The sequence below is a fragment of the Strix uralensis genome, chromosome 5 (assembly GCF_047716275.1).
Source record: "Strix uralensis isolate ZFMK-TIS-50842 chromosome 5, bStrUra1, whole genome shotgun sequence".
NCBI classification, from domain to species: Eukaryota; Metazoa; Chordata; class Aves; order Strigiformes; family Strigidae; genus Strix; species Strix uralensis.
The window spans coordinates 23,541,649-23,560,842 of record NC_133976.1 but is presented as its reverse complement, the minus strand read 5'-3'; the positions used below and the strand labels follow the sequence as shown (position 1 = coordinate 23,560,842).

The 19,194-nt window shown below is 45.3% G+C and overlaps 1 protein-coding gene across 3 annotated transcripts in view; it reads right to left on the bottom strand.

The window, feature by feature from the left end:
• Window positions 1-16,973, bottom strand: part of GRM8 (glutamate metabotropic receptor 8) — a 356,584-nt gene extending 339,611 nt beyond the window's left edge. For 2 of the 3 annotated variants that reach the window (XM_074870103.1, XM_074870101.1), the window contains exons 1-2: window positions 16,481-16,973; window positions 8,960-9,805 (exon numbers count right to left, since the gene is read on the bottom strand). In XM_074870103.1, coding sequence (XP_074726204.1) covers window positions 8,960-9,469 — 510 coding nt within the window. In that variant the 5' untranslated portion in view covers window positions 9,470-9,805; window positions 16,481-16,973. Of the gene's footprint in view, window positions 1-8,959; window positions 9,806-14,947; window positions 15,141-16,480 lie in introns of those variants that run through there. The other variant, XM_074870102.1, reaches the window with a different exon arrangement.
• Window positions 16,974-19,194: the final 2,221 nt, after the last annotated feature.

Sequence of the window (19,194 nt, the reverse complement as noted above, 5' to 3'; positions counted from 1 at the left end):
GGAAGAAGATTGTAATGGCATTTTAAATGTGACAGAGCCACTATCAAAGTAAAAATCTAATGGAAGTTGTTAGGAGCTTTTTGTAGAATGATACCCAAAATGGGCTATCATCCTTTTGCTACTTTCAGGTTTATAGAAGAGCCACGTGCATAAATGTACCAGTGAAGGAATAAAGAACCTGATTCTGCCTCTACAAATACTGCTGCTACACAAGTAAATGCTGGAGGCACCTTCTATGAAAGAACATAAGCCAAAACTCAAAATATGAGTTATTCCAGCTCAGAGAAATCACTATTGCTCCTGTTCCATAGTCTCAAACTATAAAAAAAATACAATAGGAAGAGAGATCTCGCAATACCATGGCATATCTCAGCATTGCTATCAGCAAGAATTTATTTCAGAGAAGAGTTAGAGCCAGGTACCTATCTGAAGTGCCAGACAAGAAATCCTACAACGAGGTAAAAAGGAGAGACCCTTGTCCCTTTAGGGCTTAATCTCTCAACAAGCATTTCCTTTATTTCCTGTTACCCCCATAAATAGGTCCCACTAAAGTTGCCCAAACTCCAGCTCTTCCTCCTGCTGACCCACTCATCCTCACAACCTACAGAAACTGAGACCCAGTCAGAGCCTTGCTTATTCAGCATGTCTTAAAAAAATTTGTTTGGAGACTATGGAATGAAATACTCACTTGAAAAATATTGGGAACAGTGGTCAAAAAGAGGCTTTTTTAAGACAACAAGAGAGAGAAATAGAGCAGGTGGGAAATGGAGGAGAAAAGGAGATTAATAATATTCCTCCCACAGGAAAGGAGAAAGAAATTAAGAAACTTGCACCACCCTTGCAGGCATTTAAAGTCTTCTTATAAATGTGTACGGAGCCACTTATCAGTTCCATGCAAGGCTTCCAAAGCCTTCCAGTGAGAAGAGATTCTGTCTGGTGAAAGTGCAAGCATGGATCAACCCATCACCTTTCTGTAAAGGTGCAAGATGCATCCACACTCATAGACCTGATCCAGTCCCCTTCTGAAAGCATTTTACTCTCTCTATTGAGGACACAGGCAGCCAAGGGCAAACAGCCTCTTAATTTAAGGCCTCACTTATATGCTTAATTGTCCTGTCAAAAGGATAGGGGACACAGTATCTTGCTTTTCTGATCTGGGAGCATATGTAGATCCCAGCCCAGAGGAGCATTTTGCTTTTGGCTATTTAATTCATTCATGTGGAATTAGTGTCCTTCGGTAAGACTTTTGTTTGGATGACTATTTTTCTCTGATAGATACTAGCAAACACAAGGCTATACATTTAACCACTCTAAACCAGTTTAATCCTAAAAGCACAATGTGCTTTAGGGAAAACAATGAGGATAGAAATACACAAACCCACAGAATCTACCAGTTGACTGTAACACACAATACTGCCTGGTTTCTGACGACAGTCAGAATGCAGGACTATTTATATTGCACAGCTGTCACTGTACTGAAACAATTATCCACCGTGGAAAAAAAAAAGTCTTAATCTAGTTCTCACTGTGGCTAATAAAACTAACATTGCTGTACACTGAGACAGCATCAATGATCCTTGCAGTGTCTTGGCTTCCCTTCAGTGTGATGTAGGAGCAGTGGAGCTCTCTCCCAAGAAATCAGCAGCAATGTCTACACTGGTAAATCACATCATTTCAGAGCACATCCCTCAGCAACAGCTCAGCTAGACTGTCAGGACCATCCATAGCTCAGCTGAGACCTGTGCCAGCCAAGTCTCCCAATTTCCAGACAGGCTTCAGAAGTCAGCATGGGTCAGGAACCATTCCCTCCCAGTAGTGTGCATGCAGCTCCGTGATCTGGGGGAATAAAGGAATTTATGATACAGATGTGGATTGTCTGTGTCAGCTGGCCTCGGTGCCAGAGAACTATGCTGGGTACATTTTGTTTACTAGCAGAGACATAAAAAATGCCTCCTATTAACACAAGATCTTTAAAAAAGCCCACTGCAGAGTCTGTGTTTTTTAAGTGAGCTCTTGTTGAACTTCTTGTTGGCCTTTTGGTCTTCTCATTTGTGAAATTACAACTGATATCTATATTAATATAGGTACTATTTAGCAAATAACTCAGGGGCCTCTGTCACATACAAACAACCCTAATACAGTGGTAGGAACTCAGCAAAACTTCAGCTGTGAAAGGGTGAAATAATTCTCTCTGTATATGCAGTTTCCATCATGTGAGGGATATATATATATATATATATATATTTCCAACTGCCCTCAGGGAGGTAGAAGGAAAATCAGACCATTGGTCTTTAATAGCTACACTCTCTCTGTAAGATGCTCACATACTGTGTTTATGGAATGATATGAAAGCCTCAACATTTTAGACAGCTTTAGCTTGCCTACAAAAACAGGGGAGACATCTCAAACCATTTAACAAACATTAATCAACTTTCTGATTGTTACTGTGAAATGGTTAAATGCAAGCAAATCAAAATGACAAAAGAGACGCACAGAAAGGTCAAGAGATGCTTCTCAAGTCTTGTAGCAAATCAGTGAAAAATATGGAAAATAATCCAGAAAAGCAGATTGCTCCTTTCTCTAACCACTAGTTTTAGCTCCATCCGGGAATGGGAGAAGACTAAAAATATTAAAACTTTAGAGGCATATTTAAGGAACTAATATACTGTAAAATACTAAAGGAATGCATCAGGTTGCTTTTGTACTCCCTTGCCTCAAGCAGCTTAGCACAAATAAAATTTGATGCTAATCAGTCCTAACAGTTTTCACAGAATCTGAAAACCTATTATTTCCTCTGGCTACAACTAAAAAATTTCCTAAGTGTCTCATTGTTGATACTTGCAAAGTGTCTGCTGTACCTATAATTTTATCTTGGTGTTGAGCTGGCATTTGCCACTCTTGACCATAACACATTTAGCCTGGTACTGACAGAAGAATCATGGTTGAATTAAAAGGAAATTTTGAATAATCAAGTATCTACTACCATGGAAATAGAGATATGAATGTTGTTTCTATGTAAAAGAATATGAATTATGAAAAAAACCAGAAAAAAATGAATTATCATAATGGTATTTTCCATCCAATAACAAGACAAGATGCTCAGGCACTAAGCAGATATGTGCTTGTAATAAACTACAAAAAAAACACTGTAAAATTAAATGGGATGTATTGGCAATGGGTTCCTTTTATAATTAAAAATGATTTAGAAAGTGAAAATATTATCTAGAACAAAAGTAAAACAAATCTGTTCATTTTAAGAGCTGATTTCAAAATGTTTCAGTCGTCTTCTCCCTACAAACAACAATTTTTCTTCACACTTCACAAGATTTTCCACATATGTTTTAAACACCAAAAAAAAATCATCTTATTTCAAATTTCAAATGCTATGCTGTAGACAGTGTTACTGACAAATGTAGCGTGGCACAGTGAAGAAAAAATTTATATATTTTAATCAGTGCAGCACATTTTTTATTAATGAATACCAATATGCTGGGTAATTTTCTTGAGCCAATTCTTCACTTCTTATAAAGTATATGGTAAAGTTCTTCCATTATGGAAAGGCCCTGAAGTCATACATGGAACAGGCTGACTCCTGCATCCTCCTGGAGCCTCTGAAGTCAATAATACTCATGAGGTGCAAAAATTTCTGTAGATACAGAGTCAGGATCAGGATCTGTGTATGGGTCAGGTTGCCTTACAAAACTATGTATGTGCTCTCTGAAATTATGTGGTAAAATGTTATTACATTTAATTTACATCAAATTCCCTTCAATCATGAGATGCACTCTATTGCCACAATTAAATACACAGCCCTGTATTTATGAAGTTCAGTGAGTTTAGCCTCTGTAAAATGGTAATTCCCCCATTTCTGGGAGGCCTGTCTGCTGTTTTGTGCAGGTCTGGAACACAAGACAGCAAAAGCACCAAATGGCAGCCAAACATAAAAAGACCTGCAACTGAGCCTAAAAAAAGCATCATCCAGGTACAGCCCTGGTAGCTGTGCAAGGCTGCCAGCCAAAGATACATGCTAAAACCCAAAAAGAGGCAAGGAAACAATCAAAGCAAATGAACAAAATGCTGAGGGAACTAATATATTCACTTCTAGATTTACTGAAAGAAAATAACCCTTGCATTGTGGATGGTTGCACATAAAGTTGAGAGAGTAACTCCATAATGCCATTTGTACTTGTACTTCTGCAGAGGTAAATGCGTATGAAATGTATAAGGCAAATGTGCATGAAGTGAATATTAGTCCCTCCAGACAGCAGCTATTAAAGCAGATTACAGTGGTGCAGCAAGAAGGGAATTTGACCAAAAAGAAGAGATAAGTCATTTAGCCTTGGGAAAAGAGAAGAAAACAGAAGGCAAGGTGAGGCAAGGCAAAAGGCAAGGTAAGGAAAGGAATAAAACTGTTGATGAATATTTTGGCTTTACGTGGATGTACATAAACATATACATAAAAGCTTAAGATCACAATTCACCAAGCATATTGTCCACCTATCTCATTTCACATGCATCATCCCTAGGCTGCTCCTAGTGTGACATTAGCTAGAAGATGTGTGAAGGTGACAGATGGAATGTATCAAGGAGCTCAGAAATAGTGTGAGGTTCTTAGATGGGAGGACACAAGCATAAACAAATTTCTTTTTTTCAGCAGATTTTAACCATTGACATGAGTTATTCAGACATAAAACAAGTAGAGGCTTTGAATACAGGGAACATAATACATGAAGTGAGCTAAGTTACAGAGTCTCTTGTCTCCTCCAGGCCAAGTTTTGAGGCACCAGGAACAGCCCAGATGCCTATGAGCATCTCACAAAGCAGCTAAAAGGGTACCACCTGGCCGTCCCAGAGCACCCTACAGGAAGCCAAAATTTCAGTGAGAGAAAGCCAAGGAAGGGTGTAAGAGTAAGATTTTGACTGACTGAGTCAATAGAAAGGTTGCCTTTGTGCTAGTGAGGGCTGGCCAACTGAGACAGCCAGCCTCTCAATAGATCCTACTAGCCAAACAGAAAACAACCTGGCAGCAGGATTTCCAGACTGAAAAAAAAAAAAAAAAAAAAAAGTCATTTTCTATTACCCAGAGGAAAGAGTGGCTCCTGGTGCACTAGAAGAAATGAAGGAGGCTGGCCCATGCCTGTCTGTCCTATTTCTACAGTCACCGCCACGGTAAATGCTAAAAAACTGACAAGGCCCTGAATGCACCAACAGGCTCTGCAACACCCTCCCTTCCCCAGTCCTGGATTTGGCTCCATGTATTCCAGGTCATCTCCAATATGGGGCAGATCCGTGACCCTGGATCAGCCCAGGAAAACAGCCAAGTTGTGAAGAAGAGCCATGAGATGCCTCATCAGGACCTCTGTCCACTTTCTTTGCTCAGCAGCTGCATTTCAGCTCTGGTCCTTGCCTTTAGCTCCTGCTTGAGATATGCTGCTGGCCTTGTACCTTGCTGACCATCACCTTGCCTTGCTGACACTGACCTTGGCTTGCCGACCTGACTTCCTGGCTGACCTTGGACCTCACTACTATGGACTTGTCTGGCAATCACTGGACTGTTGGCTGAACCTGGTTACACTGACAGGCCCGTTTTGTTCTTCTCATTCAGGTAGGCTGTGAGACCACTGTGCTTCCTGCCTTGCTGTTCCCTCAGCTCCTGTCTCAATTTCCCTCATGAAGCAGCCCATTCCTGACATTCTCTGATAAAAACAACTTAGAATGATGAGTCAGCAACTTCAAGTGGGGACAATCTGTCCTGAGATCCATGAAGATCCATGAGATCCATGAAGAACTGTTTAAGTGGGCAGCTACTGTGTCACTACATAGCACAGTCCTTCTGTGCTCACCTCTGAAGGTCCCGTCCTTCCTACACTATATTTGCAGCGAGACCACCTCCGAGTTCTGAAAGCGTAATAAGGAACTTATTGCATCAAGCACCGGAGTATAAGGTAAAAAGCAGCCTCCTTATGGTAACCAAGGAATAAGAGGTCCACTTTCAAACAGCTAATTCCTTGAAAAGTGTTTCCTCTGAAAGGTCTAAAACCATCAACAGGTGAAATTTAGCTGTCCAAATTTGGACCTTAATGTTTTGGACCTACACCAGGTAAGTGGTGGTGCACCTGGAAATCCACAAAAGGAGAAAGGACAGAGAATTCAAGATGAACCATCTGACCAGGAGAAAGGCTATAGATCAAAGTCATTTTCTGTGGTGCCCTTACTCTCCTCTTCTCATGAAAACACTTAAATAAAAAGATGCCATGACTGTCAATCAGTTTATGCTATCCACCAGATTATCAGACAGGACTATTGACCTGTATGGTTTATGTTGTAAAATCAATAAAAGAAAGAAAAATGGCAAGAGAAAGAAAAATAGAAGCATAAAAACCTGAGCTGCTGAGCATAGTATTTCTCAGGCTCTTTGCTTGTGTATTCACATTGAGTGATATAATACACTTCTCACAATTTCATCACAGACTAAAATTTTACTGAATAACAATGCTCTCAAAAAATATGTACTCCTGACATTTAGGAACTTCAGAGCAGATATTAAAGCAGTACTGAACTTCAAATTACAGGTTCTACTTGCTGAATGGAACTGTTAGACAGAAATACAGATGAATCACACTCATCGTGGATATAATGGAAACAGGTATTAGCATGACGATGATCACTGACTTCAATGAAAGTGCAGGTATTTACACCAGCTGAGTGCCCAGCCTTGGCATACATCAGGATATAGTAAACAAAATTTCATACCTGGAGCCTTTGTGAGCATGGACCAAGGTTGTGGTCGTCAGCTGCAGAGCTGTGGGGATGCATCAGCTGAGGATTTCAGCCCGTGTCTTTGGTCTGAGTACAACCCAAACTGGATTATACATCTATATTTCCAGCAAATGACCCTTAAATTCCTAATCCTTTTGATTGTAACCACTGTGAATGGTTTCTATAGTGCTGTTAACTGAGGGCCTTATCCAGAAGCTTTTGTTCATGTAGAGATAACAGATCTACTTCTGATAGGAAGGTGTAAAAACAGACTTCAGATGCAGGTCCAACATCAGACATTAAAGGGTATCATTTGTCATTTTTTACATTATTAAGAATATTTGTGCAGGATCTATAATTAAAACTAAAAGAGATGTCTCCTTTTGCCAGCAGCTGTGTTACATCAATTAAATGGGTAAATAAGATCTTTCCCCAGAGGGGATATCACATGACCCTCTATTGATTAAGACTGCAGTAGAACGTTATTTGCAATCTTATTGCATAATGGGAATCAGGAGGTAGCTGTCATGGTTTCAGAAGACAAATTGCCGCTATCTTAGACAATTCGTAGGCCTCTTTCCTTCTTGCTGCTCTTAATTCACAGTTAATGCATGTCTTACAGGGCTTAGTTTCTTAAATCAGTGTACAGCACTATATTCAACTCAAAACTCAGTGTAAGTCGTAGTCTATGTCGCCATGCATTATGATGGATATTAAAGTGACCGTTCCATCTATCATTACTTCAGAACTAGGCATTATTTAACAGTGTAATACAACTTCAAAAAAGAATGTGAAATTAAAAATAGAGATCTCCTGCAATATGCATGATTGCCACCAGGAAGGATAGGCCTCCCCCACCAGGCACAACTCCAGAGGTGTTTCCCGTATAGAACATCTTTAAATCTTAGCTCAGTTTTGTGTACTTGATTTTCACAAGCAAAACATATGGCCGGAACAAGTCCACTACTCATAAACCTGTGCAGTAAGTGCAGCTAGGGATCAGTTTCGAGATCATAATGAACACCTGACCACAACCCAGCAGACACTTTGCTCCTCCACTGAACTGTAAATCCATCATTATGCCCTTCGTGGGAGAACCAGAGGGAAGGACAAAAATCTCCATTTAAATGACTGAAACACTCTTTGCCAATTTGAGAAACCTTCAAAAAAAAAGCCAGTCTTTTCTTACTTCTAATCAATCTCTCAATTACAACAATTAGAAAACAAGTGCAACACTTAAAAATACATAACAGCAATATTTAGCAATACCAGAATCTTCTCCACCAAAGTCAAAGAAATGGTCTTTAAGAGGTCTTCAGTAGTTGTGAAGTTGTAGGACATAAGGCAAGATTTCTGAATGGAAGGAATGAGTCCAAACAGTGGGCAGTAATAGATTGACACAAAAGTTACAGTCATTCTGTGTGTGGAAAAAAGTGCTCAACTTACCATCATCTGTTTGCCACTGCACAGGATTAAAAATTAAATGTCTGCTGCCTGATCTGTTCCAGCTAAGTTGATTGATTAGAATGTGTTCATCTTCCCATCTAACTTAGCAAGTTTAAAAGTGGCAGGTTTACTTTTCCATAATTTATAACACCAGAGCTTAATAAAGTACATGAAAGGAAATGCCAGTAGAACTGTTGTCCAAAAGTAATCTCTCACAAAGTGATAACAAAGTCTGGAAAAAATATCACCTTGTAAAAAATATAGAGGAGGTTAAGACTTCAAGGAAATCAAAGATATTTCAGTATACTTCATTTGGCTAGACATGCACATCAATAGCACTAGATTATTACTGGCACATCTTCCTATTTAGGGAAATTATCTGGTCCTCCTACAAATGGATTTGTGTTTAAGCCTTATATTTCATTCTCCTGGAAATTTGGGAAATAAATCTCAACCTAGTCTTGATGAACATAAACACTCAATATGGAGCAAATGTGAGTAGTGAAAAAATAAGGATACAAATTCCTAAAGAATTAAAATGTGCTCTGGTTGCTCAGAACTTTGAAAAGGGCATTTGGTACCTTAAATTAGGATCTGAAATCATTGCTCTTTTTTTTTCCTTTTCTTTGAAAAGGCAAACCAGTCATTTCAGATTTCTGAATCTGAAAAAGTCCTTTCTTTTTTGAAGATAACACAATCACCTCACATTTCATTATGCTTGAAATTTAAAAGAAAGATAGAAAACATTCCTTACCTTAAAAAGTCTTAAAATATTTGCGACCATAATGGACACAGAACTTGCTGCAGCACCTATCACACCTGATATCTTGTCTGGCTTAGTGAAAATAGGTGGGTCACCATTAGCACACTTCACATCTGAACCATCTTTTTCTATCAATGCTTGCACAAACGTTAAGGATTGCTCCAATGCATAAGTGTCCCTAGAACACGTATCAAGGATCCGGACACCTAAGGTGATATTGGCGAGAAGATCAGGGTCTTTATTAATCTGATCAATTGCATACAGCATGGCCTCTAGTCTATGGATCCCTTTCTCCTTCTTGAGCTCCCCACAAGGCACCCCTCTATCCCCTTTTGCATGGACAGGGAACAGTCCTCCCAAGATGATGTCCCCATCCAGGCGGATGGAGTGGGCATATTCCTGGCCATGAGTTCTTTGCATCAGGGTGAGTATCCAGTAGAATCTGGCTGTTAACAGGAAGAAACAATGGCAGGAAACTAATCGTTTTCCTTCGTATACCATTTTCTCTGAAGATGTTGTTGCTATCCAGTATCCAGATTTTCTTCTTGCTAAAGGATAAGGTTGACCATTTGAAGCTGTACTTTGTGGAGGCTACCATCAGTGCCCAGTAAGTAATATAGAACCATGCGGTAGGTAGAAAAAGGATCTCAGCAGAAGTACATAAAACCTGTTTTACAAAAGATGTCCACTGATGTCATGGGTTGATCTGCTTTTCTGAGAGGTGGTTTTCAATTGCTCTTAATTGATGGTGAAGTGTAGGGTAGTATGTCTGGTCCTGATGCTAAGAGGAGGTCAATAGCTTATGTCCTTGTATTTTGCCCTGCAGCTGAGGTACTTCTGGAAAAAAAAAAAAAAGGAAAAAAAAAAGTGAGAAATACTATTTAGTTCAGTAGTTTTATACCTGTCACACACTGTATTTACTTTTGAACATGAGTTACATCGCCTAGGTTTTACTTTCGATAGTCTGTAAGGAGTACTTCTTGGCCTTCCATGAATGTGAACACCCGGCTGCACTGTACTACAAGCCAGGAAATTGATGAGATCAGCAGAGGAAAAGCCAAATCAGGGAAACTAAACTTCACTTGGTGTTCAGATTCCGACCAGTAATCCGTATTTACCTTCTCATTGCATGACATCCAGAAACAGATTTGATCTGTAACACATTGTATTTTCCGTTTTGCTGTATCATTCTGTTCCAGCCTATAGAAATGCAATAACTACTTACACTCTCACTCACAGAGAGGTTCCATTTATGACAATGGAGTAATCAGGGCTCCTGAATTTAAGTACGCTCTTCAGCCACTGCAGTACAAGCACATTCCATTCATTTGGATATTAAACTGATCATTTCTCCAGTGGAATTCACTTTTTTCTGGGTTTACTATATATCCAAAACACCTTTGAGATAATTTCTAACACTAAATTACTTTTATGAAAAGGTAGCTGATTTCTAAAGCAAAAAGAGCACAATGTATTCTGTTAGGAAACCGGCTGAACACCCGGTATTCCATTTCTGACATTTGACTTGAGCTGAGCTCCAACATTAACAAGTCTCCATTTGCTGCTTGCATTTGGACCACATTAAATAGGACCAACGTTGTGCTCCCACTGACATCTGGAGAAGTACCACTGATTTTAACGAGACCAGGATTTCAGCCTACATATCTAAACACTTGACTGACTGTTATAAATACCTCCAAATTGCCCCCACTTTAATTCTCAAGTGAGTGGCATTTATTTATTTCAATATTTAACAAAATTACACTTGCCTGAATAAAATTTTAGACCTCTGAAGAAAAGAGAGATAATTAATTTTTACCTGATACTAGATTGGCACACTGTGGTAACTGCATCTGAGCCAGTCTTTCAAGGCATTTGTTATAGGCTATGGACAGCAGTGGACATTCTAGAGTGCAATTCACCTGACCCTTTTCTTTAAAAAAGCTTTACTTATTACAAAGTTGATCACACTGAACAAATGCCTACCTCACTGCCTATACAGAAAATCCAGGCTACAGGCTCATCTGTAGATACGTACTTTGTCCCTAGTGATCTGAGTGGTTCCTACCAAAAATATGATCAAATTAAAAGACAATTATAGACAAAATTAGAAGACAGTTATAGACAACTACACTGTTTTTCAAAGACATTTTGAATTAACTTCCACAAGATTTTTATATGTGATGTGGTAACAAAACTCAAAATGTGATTTGAGAATGCTTTAAATTGATCATCCTCTTCTTACATTTATTTTGTTATATGTTTTTCCACAAATGATAATACTAAGCTCACAAAAGCTTAAGAAGAGTTTTTAAATAGTGGCTATTTGAAGACCTGAGAAAAAGACTCACAATGAATAGTCTTCTACTGAATGTAAAGGTATCTCACTGTGATTTGGTAACAGAGCAACGACTTGAAAATGAAACATGTTTAACAGGTGTGAATAAAATCACTGCAACTGGGAACAGTGGCGCACAAGACCTTCAGTGCCTCTTAGTACTTAGTTTTGCTTGAATTTGGCTCAGGGTTGAATCTAAATGAAACAAGGTCTCTGCTGTTTTAGGTGATAACCCCATCTTTCTCCTTTTGGGCACATAATTTACAAAGCTGCCCAGGCTTCAGCCCCATGAGCCAAACTCGGACTCAGTCACAAATGGAGGAACATGACTAACATCACTGTGTGACTTGATCCAGCCCCATGGGATGTTTCTTATATGGCACACACTATAGAAAAAAGATTGTATGAACTATCCACTAACCACAACCATCTGTTGTCTTGATTGCCTTAGTAGAAAAACACAGTTAAGGGTTCAAAATAGTAAAGAGTAAAAGTTGTAGCTACACGTATAGACACAGAGACAATTTCCTTTCTGGTTCCACAATGAGCGACCAACTCATTAGTCTATGCATGCATGTACAACCCATACAGGGAGCAATTCTCTAAGGGAATAAAAGATAAGACTATTCCTATTTGACACTGTACAGAGAACAAGAGAACAAGAAGGCACCACTGAAACAGTGAAAATATTCATGAAGGAAAGAAATGCTGCTTTTTCTTTTTCTCAGCCTCAGGTCAATTCCTTACAGCCAAAGAATGCCCAGAAATTAAAGCAAGTGTCAGTCTTTGTACAAACAAATAGTGATGAATTCAACTATTGCAACCCAAATTCCAACAATGGAGAAGCTACAGTGAGCCCAATATCCTCAGTCCAATACTTTGCCTGGAACTGACTGAAAGTCAAATGAATTGATAATAAGCATTTTTCAACATTACAGTCTATGTAAGCATTAATTGCTCTGCCTCAGCTTGCATGTTTTCCTGAAAAAGTATGTTTCTTTGCTGCAAGTGCTCACAGCTTGTCTATTAAACAGAAATAAAATTTAAAATTTTTTTTTAAAGTTTAAGACCTTTTAGTCTTTTTTATGTTACCTAAGAAATCTATTACACTGCTTAATTTATTCATGCCACACTGCTTTTCATATATTGATTAATCTTAACTTTTACAGAGTGTTGTAAGCCTGCGTAGCTAAGCAGAAAGCATCTGCTCTAAATGAATTCCGTTTTTATCAATGAATTTTAGTGAAAAAGCATGGACCCCTGGGCTATAAAGCCTGAATGAACTTTCCTCCTGTGGAGAGATTTCATTCAAAGTAAAATGCTGTCCTTTTCCAATTGACCATAAAAGTTTGAATTAATGCAAATATATTCTCGATATACCAGGTTATCCACCATAGTAGCTGGTGTTGGGTAGAAATACAACTTCAGAGAAGTCCGCAGCATGGTCCAAGAGTAGGTGCACCACAAAGCCTCTCCTCAGTCACCTTGGAATACATGCTTCTCTTGGGTTTAATTCATTAAAAATATCTGGCATTATCAGAACATAGTTCTATTTTTAAAGTCAGTATTTCAGCACAAACCTCCACTTGTTCTGCTAGAATATATATTTATTTTTAAACCTAAGGAGGCGGGGTACTGCAAGACAGGGGACATGGAAATTTCTGCATGTAGTGTCTGGTTCTGAAATTACTTCCTTCATAAAATCATTCAGCTTTATGAGATATGTGGTAGTCAAGGATGGGTACTTTGGTACCACGTTGCCAGAGTCAGTGCATCGGCATGTGCCTGGACCAGTCACTATTTCAACCACAGACTCACTGCACTGAGAGATGGACTCATTATGGGAGTTCTTTATGTTAACAGACATCTAAATAATGACCGGAGAGTGACAGATAAATACTTCAATAAATACAGGCAATGTCTCTATTTTGGTAACAAGGCTCCTGAAAGAGCCGTCTTCAGCTGGCACTGAAGTTGTGGCTGAAATCACACGGAAAGATTCATTCAATACCTTCACCTGAAAATACTGTTTAAAAAAATCTCACCATTACAGACAGCCGTGGGAACAAGGACTACTCTCTGCAGCATAAGCAGGAAAATGTGTTCACTGAACTTCATGGAACATTTTTTAATTGACATTGCCAGTCAGACACACACAAACCCGTTACCAAGGGGAAAAAAAAGCTATTTCATGGGGGGAAAAATCAGCTGAGAAAAAGTATTTAAAATTTTGTTTGAGGCCAAAGAATTCATTTGTCATTGCATTTGAAGCACAGTTGGAACTGCACTGAAATAAAATAAAGCCAATATTCTGTGAACTAGAAGGAGGAATTTTAGGGTGAAAACCCATTTCTGCTTTCACAAAACGTCAGTCTGTCCAGTCAATGCAAAACTGATCTGGTTTTACTGAATGAAAATAGATTAACAGCATCTTCCGTTATGAAGTTCTGAGGAGAAAAGAAATAGCAAAAATGTGGTTTTTCAGACTTTTTACTACTGACATGCTACTTCTGAAGTATCAAGAATTATCTTGCTAACGTTCATTTTAGTGTTCATAAAAGTTGCCTCTTTCTCCTGCACAGCATTCAGCGATGAATAAATAGCTGAATTTCCACACAGAGCAGGTAAAGAGTTGCCACCTGCATACAGTAACCTGACACATATAGAAGATTAATGGGTTTTGCTGACAACAGAAGGGAATTTGGAAAACCTTTGGCCTTGACATCGCAACTCCTAACTTGCAGGAGAATTCTTCACTGATGTAAGTAGCCTTATCTACCTCGGCTCTTCTGTAATGATTTGCTGTGCCCCTGCCACAGAGGTAACCTTTACACAATCATCAGGACTTCAAGGCGAATCACCCTCAGCATCTCGTTTACAGGAACTATTTCTTCCTAGTGCACCATGAGAGAAATGTCTCCACTCAGTCTGATCAGCCTGTTTTAAAATACCCCAGAGCACCTGCCTTCACAGTCCACTCTGCAAATATCCATTTTCCAAACAAGCTACCCTGCTAAAAAACAGCACGGGTCCTTCTGCCAGGATGAGGCAAATAGGAGCTTACAGTTTTCAAAAAGGAAACAGCATCAAACATTTTCCTCTGCCCTTCCTGCTCTCACAGCTGAATAAACCCCATCAATATTAACACCTTTAGAGTTGGTTTCACCTCTGGTCTGGCAAGTGATGATCAAGGAGCTATTCCCAGGCAGCCTAGGAGAGCTTTCTCTGGTTTTGTTTTCATTTCACCCTCTTCCCACCAGACTCCCGCTCCCCAGCCGGCACAGCTGGGCTGAGAGCAGGCGCCGGTAGCGCAGCCCCGAGCTCCGCGAGAGGGGCTCTGCCCCGACAAACGCAGCCGCCCGCCGGAATCGTCCCGGGCATCCTGCAGGAAACCACCCACCGGCCCCCCGGGCGCCCAGGTCGCGGCAAGCTCCGCTCCGCACCCCGCGCTCCGCACCGCACCGCACCCCGCGCGTCTCACGCCGGTGCATTCCTCACAGCACTCCGCATCCTGCGAACCGCACCCTGCGCCCCTCACCCCGCCCAGCACTGCGCACCCCGCGCCCTCCGCCCAGCCCCGCGCCCCCCGCACCGCGCTCTGCCCCCTGCTCCCCGCCCGGAGCAAGGAGCCGGCCACGCACCGGCTTTCCGCGCGGCTCCTCCGTGCTTCCCTGCCGCCCTTCGGCTCCTAACGCATCCCGGCGGCTTCCCGGGCCCGAGGGAGGGCTAGCGCAGCCCGCCCGGCCCGGCCGGCCCCGCCCGGCAGAGGGGCCCGGGGAGCGCCCCCGGGGCTGGACGAGCCGCCCCTCCCCGCGCAACTCCGCGACCATCGCCCATCACCGCGGTGTTTCTCCCTCGAAGGGAGCCCCCTATTGTTCTCCACTTTACTTAGCTGAGCTATTTATTTCTATTTTTTTCTCTCTTCCCAGGCTCATCCGTACCCCAGCTGGCGACTGTTGCTGAGGGATTCCGGCGCAGCCTTGGCGCGGCTCTCCCCGGGGCCTCGCCCCTTCCAGTTTAGCGGCCGCAGGACGGGTTTAAACTGCTCCCCCCGCGGCCTGGCCGCCGAGGCGGGCGGGGAGCGGCGGGCGGGGAGCGGCGGGCACATGCGGATCCCCGGCGGCAGCCGAGCCTGGGGCGGTCCCCTCCGAGCCCGCATCCCCGGCCGGGAGCACCGCACCTCCGCCAGCGGCCATGCAAAAAACAAGCGTCGCCTTTTATTTACAGCCGCCGGTGATTCCTTCCTCTCCTTGCATCCACTGGTCAGCTTGAATGCGCTTCTGTTCCCCCTCAATGAAAACCTGAGTCTCTTTTAATGAAGCCCCGGTCCCAGAGGTCAGAAGCCTGCAAACTTCAAAACGCCGACGCCAGATCTGCATGCACTTTGGGTCACTGATCGATTTTTATTACTTGAGTTGTGTTGGGTTTTGGTTTTCTAACCGTGTTATACATTCAGCTGCCCACACTTCGGATTCCCGCAACAAACACATGCCAGCGCTGGGGGATGCTCCTCCACGCCGGGGCCAGCTAACCCTTCGCCGCGGGCCGGCACAGCCCCTCGCCCCCCCTCGCGGGAGGGAGCCCCCGGAGCACGGCGGGGACCCTCCGTCCCCTTCCCACCCCAGCGACACGGGGGTCTCCCCCGCGGAGCGGAGCCCCCTCGGCAGCGGGGCGGTGCGCGGCGGGGCGGGGCGGGCGGGGGGCAGCTCTCCTGGCCCCGGAGCCGAGCGAGAAGTTGCCGGCGGCGAGCAGGGCTGGCCCCGTCCCTTCGGGGCGGCGGGAGCCCCCTCTTCCCTCCCGGCCAGGAAACGCCAACAGGACAGCGGGGAGCGCGGGGGAGCCCCTGTGCCCCCCCACCCCCCCCGGGGGTGGGAGAGGACCCAGGTAAGGAAGCGACCTCTCTGCTCAGGAGCACCGATATCCTCCCTTCTCGCTGGCTGCCGAGACGGCACCGTGCCCGGGAGCTCTTTTGTTAGAGCCGATTGAGGGAGGATATCGACCATAAAAACGATAAATAATTAAAACAAAAAAAAACCAAAAGCCCCGGCGCCACGAAGCAGGCGGAGAGGATTGCCCAGCCCGAAAACGTTAACTGAGGCAAAACTTGCGTTATTTGTGGACTCCTCTCTCCTTAAAATAAGAACTAAAGACGACACACAAACATACACAAATACCTTGCTCGAACGGAGTTGCATATCCATATTACTGTAGAGGTCACTGGAATTAATACTCGGCGCCGGTCGGGAATAGCATGAGGTAATTTCTGTACAACGCTCGGCTCAGCTTCCCCCGGCAGCGTCAGCTCAGTGTGCGGGAGCCCAGCCTGGGACAGGGATCCAGGAGAGCGATGTCGGTGGTGCTGCATAACACTCGCGATTAGCCAAGCCGAACCTGCTCCACTGTCTCCTTCCTTATTCCTCCTCCCCTCGCCTAAATAAAAAAAAAAAAAAAAAAACACACAACTTTTTGGGACCAGTGGCTCAGCCCCCGTGACGATACCCACCCTCTGCCGCCTCGCCGCTCAGTTGCAGCGGCGGACCCACGCACCGGCCCGGCCGCGCCGTTCACAGCCAAGTAGGAAAACGCCTCCCAGCCCCCGCCCCCGGCCCGGCCCCCCGGCCCCGGCGGAGTCGTCCCCGCCAGCAGCCCCGCGGATGCCGGCCCCCGGGCGCCGGCGGGAGCGGCGCGACCCGCCCCCCCCCCCCCCCCCCCCGCGGCTCCGGCGGAACGGGAGGAGCACGGGGAGCTGTTCTTGGTGCTGAAGGCGGCGGCACGGCACGGCACGGCACGGCACGGCACGGCCTGGCACGGCACGGCACGGCACGGCACGGCACGGCACGGCACGGCACGGCACGGCACGGCACGGCCTGGCACGGTACGGCACGGCACGGCACGGCACGGCCTGGCACGGCACGGCACGGCACGGCACAGCCTGGCACGGCACGGCACGGCACGGCACGGCACGGCATGGCACGGCCCGGCCCGGCACGGCCCGGCCCGGCACGGCCCGGCACGGTACGGCACGGCACGGCACGGCCTGGCACGGCACGGCACGGCCCGGCACGGCCCGGCACGGCATGGCACGGCACGGCACGGCACGGCACGGCACGGCCCGGTACAGCAGGGCCCGGCACGGCACGCGGCCGCGGGCTGCGGCTTCGGGCCCTCCCGCCTCGCCTCGCCGGATCCGCCGGTGGGGCAGTCCGCGGCCGACACCGCCCTCCCCGCACCCCCGCTCCCCCGGGGCACCGTGCCGGACAGCCGTTTGCCGCGGGGTTTCTGAGCGGAGGAAGCCAATGGGGTTGAGGCTGTCGCGGTGCGGAAGCGGGAGCAAGGAGGGGGCGAGGAGGGGGGCACCGGTGGGGGCCGGGGCTGTTCAACGCGGCGTCCCCCGGGGTGCGGGACCTTCATCCCCCTCCCTCCTTCCCCAGCGGCGGGGCCGTGTCCGCCCCCGTCGGACCGATGGCACAGGAGAGGTTTCCCAAACGTCTTTTGGCCCATCCCGGGTTCGGCTCGCAGCTGGGATGCCGGGTGGAGGAGTTCCCGCTTTGCCCCAGCCACCAGGGGGGGTTCGGCAGCGCGGAGCCGGGGCCGCCCGCAGGGCGCGGAACGCGGTCGGGAGTACTTGGCTGGAACGCTCTGGAAGTTCGCTCCTCTCCCCAGAGGCGCTCCCCACCCCAGGGCCATCCCCGCTTCGCCGGGACGCCCCGCTCCGGGCCCGCCGCGCTGCCGGGTGGGAGCGCCCGGGCCGGTCCCGCGGGGCCGGGGCAGCGCAGCGCCGCCGGGGCCGGGGCCGGGGCCGCCCCGGAGCTCCCGCCGCAGCCTCGGTGAGAAGGTTCCACCTCGAGGGCGCTGCCCGCAACTGCACCCGCGGCGCCGGGCTCGGCCGGGCCTCGCAGGGCTCGGCTGGGGGAGAGGGCTCCGAACTCCGCGGTCTGAGCAGGATGGCCGGTTCGTCAGGCTCCTGACGCTAACCAGATCTTTTCCGTCTTCCCACTTCAGATTACTCGGAACTGCTTTCCTTAATAACAAATATTTTCCTTTGCTTTGCCCAGATTCGTCTTGCTTACTTCGAACATCGGTGATGGAAGGAGGAAGAATCCCAGGCACACCAGACCCAACCAGTGCTTCCGTGATCATCTTTGTTATACAGTACTGCTTGGATTTATGTACGAAAGGTCTGCCCCAGGCAAGACACAGGGCTCTGACAGTATCTGATGAGTCTTTCAATCCTGTAACTTTTTATGGAGATGATCTTTTTCTATTGGAAAACAGCACTGCGAAACCGGCCAGGTCTTAAGACAGAACATATTAACTCATGTTTGCATGTGTTTTTTCTCAAAACCTTCCGTGAAAGAAGACTGAGGAGCTGCAATTTCAATGACTCTATCATAGAAATCTGGAATATAGTCACATAGGTTAAATCCTGATGTTTAACCATGAACAAAATTCCATCTTAAATTAGAGATTCTCCTTAACCCCCATCAGAAAAATAAGCTACACATGAGTCACCTGTAGTGTTGGATAGATCAATTTCCAACTTCATTTAAACTCTGCAGCTCCAGCAACTTAACAGAAAGTTCAGCAAAGCAAAACCAAGTGATGTTCTGAGGGCATAGCTGATGCTTGAACTTTTGTGTAAATCTTGCAGCTGAAGATGCAGTGTGAGGTCAAAAGATTAGGATAAGGAAACCTCCAAAGTGTTTCCAGCTTGGCCACCAACCTGAATGTAATCTGTTGCCTTGTCCTGGCCCTCCTAGCCACATCTTTTCCAGAGCACAATTTTGGGGGCATGGGGACTATATCCTACTACGTATGTTTACAGTGAGTAGCGCAATGACTCTTAGGTGGGAGTATGATAAATAAATGCATAATCAAAGAGACGTGT